This window comes from Perna viridis, chromosome 15, assembly GCF_037379345.1.
Source record: "Perna viridis isolate PV_CMFRI_1.1 ecotype Kerala chromosome 15, ASM3737934v1, whole genome shotgun sequence".
NCBI lineage: Eukaryota > Metazoa > Mollusca > Bivalvia > Mytilida > Mytilidae > Perna > Perna viridis.
Window position 1 is genome coordinate 19,532,670 of NC_142459.1, and position 7,009 is coordinate 19,539,678.

The 7,009-nt window shown below is 34.0% G+C and overlaps 1 protein-coding gene across 2 annotated transcripts; it reads right to left on the bottom strand.

The window, feature by feature from the left end:
• Positions 1-1,501: 1,501 nt before the first annotated feature.
• LOC148597365 (uncharacterized) lies at positions 1,502-6,487 on the bottom strand. Of its 2 annotated transcripts, none has more exons than XM_088564078.1 (2): positions 6,356-6,487; positions 1,502-3,133 (listed from the first exon to the last, which is right to left on the bottom strand). In XM_088564078.1, exon 2 carries the CDS (start codon positions 3,085-3,087, stop codon positions 1,564-1,566), a length of 1,524 nt encoding a protein of 507 aa, XP_088420204.1. In that variant the 5' UTR covers positions 3,088-3,133; positions 6,356-6,487; the 3' UTR covers positions 1,502-1,563. The 2 variants fall into 2 exon arrangements, with proteins under 2 accessions (XP_088420204.1, XP_088420205.1); XM_088564079.1 differs by lacking the exon at positions 6,356-6,487 and adding an exon at positions 3,803-3,856.
• Between the last annotated feature and the right edge of the window lie 522 nt (positions 6,488-7,009).

Consider the following 7,009-nt stretch of genomic DNA (forward strand, 5'->3'; position numbering starts at 1 on the left):
GGTTTTTTTTTTTTTTTGGGGGGGGGGGAGGGAGGGGGTCGACTAATGGGTAAATATTTCCATATGGCACTGAGTGACAGGAACTATTTGCTAAATGAATATTTCTTCTGTTCTTCGACCTTTTAATGTTTTTCTTTAAATGATTTACATTATTTAAACATATACATGGTGAAGAGAATGTACGTTTATTGTGTACATGTATTTTAGGAGCGTTTTCCGCGGTACGCGAGTCCAAATGATACTTTTTTTCTGTCGCTAATTTTGTAAAATGTATTTGTTTGAGTTGGAAATATGTGAATTATGCTTTTAAAATGTAGGATTAAGTGTAACTTCTAAAATCTAGATAAGTAACCGTACGGGGTTTATATTGTTGAGAGCATCTCAAAGTATTCGCTGGATAGCTTAAAACGATGGTATCAATGTGTATCGAATGCTCATTCATAATTATAATAAAATTTACATGTCAACGATTACCCTTTTTGCATCGCATGGGAACTATTTCACTTTGAAATGCATGTACATGTACATGTGTACTAAGTCTAAAACTTTGCGAGTTATTTCTGTTTACTGTAAAAGTTCTATTGATAGTGCGGTATCAATTTTCGTGGGTAAGCCAGACCACGAACTTTGGTTCCCATGCAAAGAAAAGGAGATTGTATACTGAAAACCTCAAAACCACGAATTCAAGAATCCACGAACTTTTTAATCTTTCCAAATCCACGAAAATTGGTATCCACGAATTTAAGTACTTTCATAGCATCTGCCATTTTTCTAGTTCATGTATGATATTTCACATTTTTCCATTATCGGTTTGTTTTATTAAATATTCGATTACTTTATTCTGTAGTAACATTCAGACAATGCGTTGTGCACGTAATCAGATTAACCTCTTAGCATTAAAATTTATGTTTTAGTAAAAGATCAAACAAAAGTAATTACCAAACAAAAGTTTCCGTTGAATTTGCAGGTAAGGAAAGTCAAGAAACACAGAAATATATAATATCAAAGTAATTTGTAGGTCTCCGTTACATACAATTTTGTACATAGGCGTGCGAAAGCAACTGTGAATTTGTGATCTTTAATTCGGATTGAATACGTATGGCGTATATACTTCTGAACGGAAAATTAATTGACTCTACATGTGCATATACATGTACAGTATATGATAAACATGCCAGCTTCCAAAAACGTGTAATTACATGTATCTACCTTGAAGCAAGTTACGGACTCAGAATTTAGAAAAAGTAAGGATAGGGGACCCAAATGTGATTTTCAGTGATTTTCGATCTAATCAACCTGGATTTATTCAAGCAGGAAGCGGCGGGTTACTCTAGTTCCATCCCTCCCTTTTGGTCTTCTATACATTCTCCATAGTGCCCATTTTCTAGACCCATTCACCGTCCTGTTAATTACGTCAAATAATATATAAATTTGTAATACGCAAAATGTTGCTGTTTCGTATAATGTATATAATAGATGTGTTCCTTTAAAAACATACATGTATAATAATAGTACTTTATTTCTTGCTAACAATTAAACATGGTCACACATGTTTGGTTGAAGTCAACGTTTATGTACAATAAAAGAAAGAAAATTTCTGAAAATTCGGCATTTCCTCAAAATAAACCATCCAAGTAGTAATACACTAAGGCAAGCAGGAATCAAAACCATTTTTGTTCTGTTTTTGGTCCGAGTTTGTTCCTTTCTAGTAACTAGCCTGAAATCGATGACGATTTCAATGCCACAACGACCATATTTGACGTGAAATAACTCGTCAAAGACCGCAACTAATAAGGAAAACATAACAAGAACATCTATATGATTCTTCCTCTTCCGTCGCTCGCACTCTTTACCGAAATCGTTCCCTTTCGCCATCTCAATCATACACCGACCAACAAACGTTCTAAAAGCAAGGATCAAACGGTCAGTATCCTCATTCCGTTCATTGCAAAGCGGGTACAATTCTTCTGATTTTTCGTCTTTTGATAACGGTAATTTTTTAATCACTTGTTTGACCCACATTTTCATGTATGACAGATATTCACGTATTAGCACAATACTCCCATTCTTAGTCAACATCAATTTTTCATCAACACCGTAACCGTTCCGTAACCGATTTTCAATTTTAAACAACTCAGCAGTGTCTGTATGATACTGGTGATTTAGTTTACGGGAGTATTCAGGCGACAAAGATTGGAGCTTACGGGGAGTGCTATCTCCTGGTACCTTTATGATGTTCGCGTAAACCAGGTAGACTCCAATAGACCGATGACGTCTCATATCCATTTTGTCAGTAGAATTGTTCTGACGCGGGAAATGCTTTTTAAGGCATTCGGTAATTCTGATAAAAATTCGGGACCGTTTTTCAACATCATGGCATACATCATTTAACAGAATGACGGTTCTGGTTTCCCAATCATCTGGTTCTAATCCGTAAACGGTTAAAGTTCTCCCACTTATGAAGTTCTCAATACCCGGAATTAGCCATTTTTGCTTGTGTACAACACTTATAAGAGCAGAAAAAATTATTAATTTATTCCTCCACCTCAGCCTTACATTGGAATGATCGTCAGGCTTCCTTAGAACCTCGTGATAGGCAAGGGATAGTGCAGCTTTGATTGCATATTTCAATTTTTGTTTCAACATAGGACTGTCCTCTACACATAAGCCATATGGAAAATGTTGTGATATTTCTTGGAAATCGTTAATTAATAATGTGGTTAGAAAAATGTCGATTGTTTCATCTACGTTACGAACCGCGCGGTCACTTAAATTAAAATTTCTTCTGTCGTCCTTCTTGCTAAAGCAAAGCGTACACAGTTCTCTAGCAAACCTGACAAAGCAACGTAGAAAGTTTGTTTCAGTAAAGTGAGTTTGATTATTAGAGTGATAAACATCGATGCCAGATCTTGCTTTGGTAAAACGTTTGTCTACTTGCCCTCTTTTGGTTATTTTCGGTATATATTTCACGAAACACGATATCTCCTGCAAAATATGCTGCCTAAAACCGGTATCGTGATTTATAATGGCAGTTTCGTTAAGCTGTTTGGTAATTTGCTCCTCTATAACAGCATGATAGCGGGTCATTTTTTATCAGGGTGTCAGTATGGTAGCATGTATATGTCCCCAGCACCTGTTAAAAAAATACGAAAAATAAATGATACAACTGCATTTTTCTATTCATTTGGAAAATCCTTGTATGCAAATAAAACTGTGTCTACTTTCTGAAAGAAGCAAATGGAATAAACCAATGATCGTTTTTACCCTCCCGTTCTACCACGATCTGCCCCTCTTCCAGTTCGTTTTATTGTCTATTTGTTTTCAAGTTCATTAGTGATGCTAGCGGGTCTTATTTTGATATGTTGAGACTATTGAAAAGCCTTTCTAACAAAAATCGTCCCTTTTATCGGTCATCAAAGGGTAACGAACTTCCTGCTTTTTTTATCTAATCTCATTTATTATTTATGTATCGTACATGTACATGTATTTAGAAAGAATAATTTTGTGAGCACTCTTACTATCTCTTACGATAGTGGCAATTGTCAACTCAATTTATCGTTATTATTATAAAGGTGCATATTGTCACTTTGAATTATTTTAACATGTAATTTTGCAGAACTTCGGATTTCAATACGTTCTACATCGGAAATTCCGGTTACTAGGAAAATGAAACTAGAACGAGACTTACAGACCCTATTAGAACTTATAAAAAGTAATATTCGCTCAGCTAATCAAAAGACAGAAGACGTCACTGGTGACCAGGGGCAATATTTGAGAAAAAATTGTGGAACAAAAATATTACCCGGGCTTCCATGTTATCAGCTGCGCCTGAATTATGTTTACGACACATGATATGTGTAAGATATTTCCACTATCCGCTGAGAACTGTAATTTTTCCGGTATAGGCAATATTTTCATATACGTTTCCAATAGTACAAAGATTTTTTTTAAATCGACAATGAATGGCTCAGAAAATGATTTTACAGTTCCCTAGGAAAGGAGCAAAATTTTCGACAAAATGAAAGAGTTTTCTCCCCTTTCCAATGAATCTCAATGCTTTCTAAGTAATATATTTTTCTTTAAGCGTTGCCGTTAATAAAAAAAAAACATTCAACTTATAGAAAGGATGCATTTGCTATGTGAAATGGATCAAAAATTTGTAAGAAACAAAATATGTAGCAATTCAACTTCTTCAATTTTCTGTAAAATTGTACAAATGTAGGGTTATTGAAGCGTTTTTTTTTATAATGGCTCCGAAGATAGTCGTATTTGATCGAAAGCAGTTTATTGGGTAGGGGCAACGCTGGGGTTCCAAACAACTACATGTATTTGAAACACAATACGGCTCGTCCGAAGATAAAATACACAGCCAATGTAAAAAAAAAACAATACACTTTCTTTGACACCTTTATTGACTAACGTTCGAATATTAGCCAATGCAATACAAAATATAAAAGTGTGCAAATACGGGATTTTAAATTAGCCTTCCAATACGGGAATTAGCCGTCCAAATACGGCTTTAACCTGTCCAGCACGTATCGGCCTAATTAAAATCTATATTGCCATAGGCTAATATGACGTATTGGACAAATTAGTCAATAAAGGTATAATTCAGTTGCGTAAGGTTTTCTTTATTGACTGAGTTATTGGTCCGAGGCTAGCCATATTGGACTTCAGCTACGCCACAGGCTAATATATGGCTAACCACGGACCAATAACTCAGTCAATATGGAAAACCTTACGCAATAATACTTTATCAGTAACTAGTTGTACAGAATAGAGAATATATAAATCCGGCTAAAATTCAATTTTGTAACATTATTTTTAATTCAGATGAATTATTCACATAATTTTTAGTTTTAAAATGAAGGCAAATGTCACTAGAGATGAAAATAATTATTGAGACTGTTCCGTATTCGTCTTTGCATACTGGGCCTTTTTTCGAATTGAATCTATTATCCGTATTGTGCCTGTTTTGTCGGTATTTGCCCGGATACTGATCTATATTGACTCTTTTCGTTTAGTACTGAATGAGTAATCATTGTATACATTTTTCTACAAAACTGGTTAATACTTGTAACTATTTGAATGTAATAACGTTTTGTAAGCATGCCCTTCATGGGTCCTTGATAGGAACAATAAAGATATATTCTGTACATTGTAAGTACAAAAATGCAATTACGCGTACAATGTATGTGAAGTTTTACATTTGTTTGTTTGTTTGTTGGGGTTTAACGTCCGAGCAGCAATATTTCAGCTATATTCAGACAATGAACATGAAATGGAAAATTGAAGCTCCGATGCCGGGAATCGAACTTTTCATGTGTCTTTTTTGTATGAAACAAAGACAAGGAAACTTACCATTTATCTTAAAGGTGTCATTTTTTAATCAAATCATTTTAGTACATGTAAAATGAATAATTATAATGTCTGAATCGCAGTACAAAACTATTCAATGGAAGATATTTTTAATTTGTCAAAACCATTTGATTCCCAACACATGCAATAGTTTTCAGTGCACAAAATGAACCCTTTTAACAGTAATAACTATACTAAAACTGTAATCATGCAGGCAGTTACTGAGCTTCAACCTTGTCACATGCTTGTCTACGTTTCTCTCAATTTTATTAGAATCATACAAAGACAATTTGACATTGACTGCTGGTTTACAAAACAGTTTGAAATTTTGCACATGAACGTTTTGTCGAAAAACAATGAAATAATGGCAGACACTGATCAGTTTTTCCCTAGTGTAGAGTGTATATCATTCTAAATTGATCAAATCACATGTATATGTATAATAATGATATGTACTTGATTTATCTAGAAATTGCTTTGAACGAAACAAACCATACTTATGTCTCCCGTTTTTTTTTTGTTTTGTTTTGTTTTGTTTTGTTTTTGTTTTTTTAAAGTAAAGTAAAGTAAAGTAAATTTTATTTAAAGTCTGCATATATGTACAAATAATAACATAACACGAGCACTGAAGTGCTCTTTAACCGACTACATTTATTTGCTTTGTTTTTTTTATACATATACTACATGTATATGTATTTTCATAATATTGAGTTACTTATTTGCAGTTTTATCATGTAGATTTATCCCACCGCGGCATACTCTCAACTTCGTTCAAATATGAAGTCCAGCTATATTTTACATGCACTGCCATGCAGTGTATAAACACGTGTTGATGTCAAACATGCAATCGATCAGTTATGTGTACTTTTGAATTCAAATTAATTGGAAAAAAAGATTTATGATTTAGGCCTGCATGTAAACGTTGTAGATGTTTAATATACACACATACAAAACATGTAAATGTACTCTATTTGTTTTAAAGATAAACATTACTTACTATGTCAGTAATTGTAGATCGTCCAGACAAATCGTGGTAATATGATATTACACACATTCCTCCTCGACTGCAACTGTATATCACTTGAAAATTCACACTGTGTGTTTAAATACATGTACAAATTTGTGTATAATTAAAGCTTGTCTTTTTAATGTCAAGGACGGAGCCAGAAATTTTGAAATGGGGGGTGGGGGGGGGTGGATGCATTGGGTTACAGGCTATTACATGTACATTTTAGATCGTTTTTGCCCAGAATTTGCACGACCGTAATGAAGGGGGTCCCTACCCCCGCCCCTCCCCCCCCGGAACTGCCCTCTGGATTCGACTCCGAATATATATGTTGTAATTCATTTTTTTTTATTAGACATATTTGAATTGAAAGAGTCTTATGAAACAAACGTAAGAATTCGAGTTCGGTTGTATTTACATGAATAACTTAAAATGAAAAGATTTTATCATTATATGCATGTAGACATGAGAAAAAGAATGCCTTGTTCCATTATTCAAAGTTGTTTAAGCGTTTATTTTTTTCAAAACTTGTCATTGCTTTATTTGTGTTACACATGTACATTTGATATGCTACAATATATATACTTTGTAATATATGACTACTAAAGTCTTAAATTATGCATGCATGTATTCTACTTGTTGCAG

Excerpts from the sequence above, each read along its gene's own strand:
- LOC148597365 (XM_088564078.1), bottom strand. The coding sequence starts at position 3,087 with ATGACCCGCTATCATGCTGTTATAGAGGAGCAAATTACCAAACAGCTT.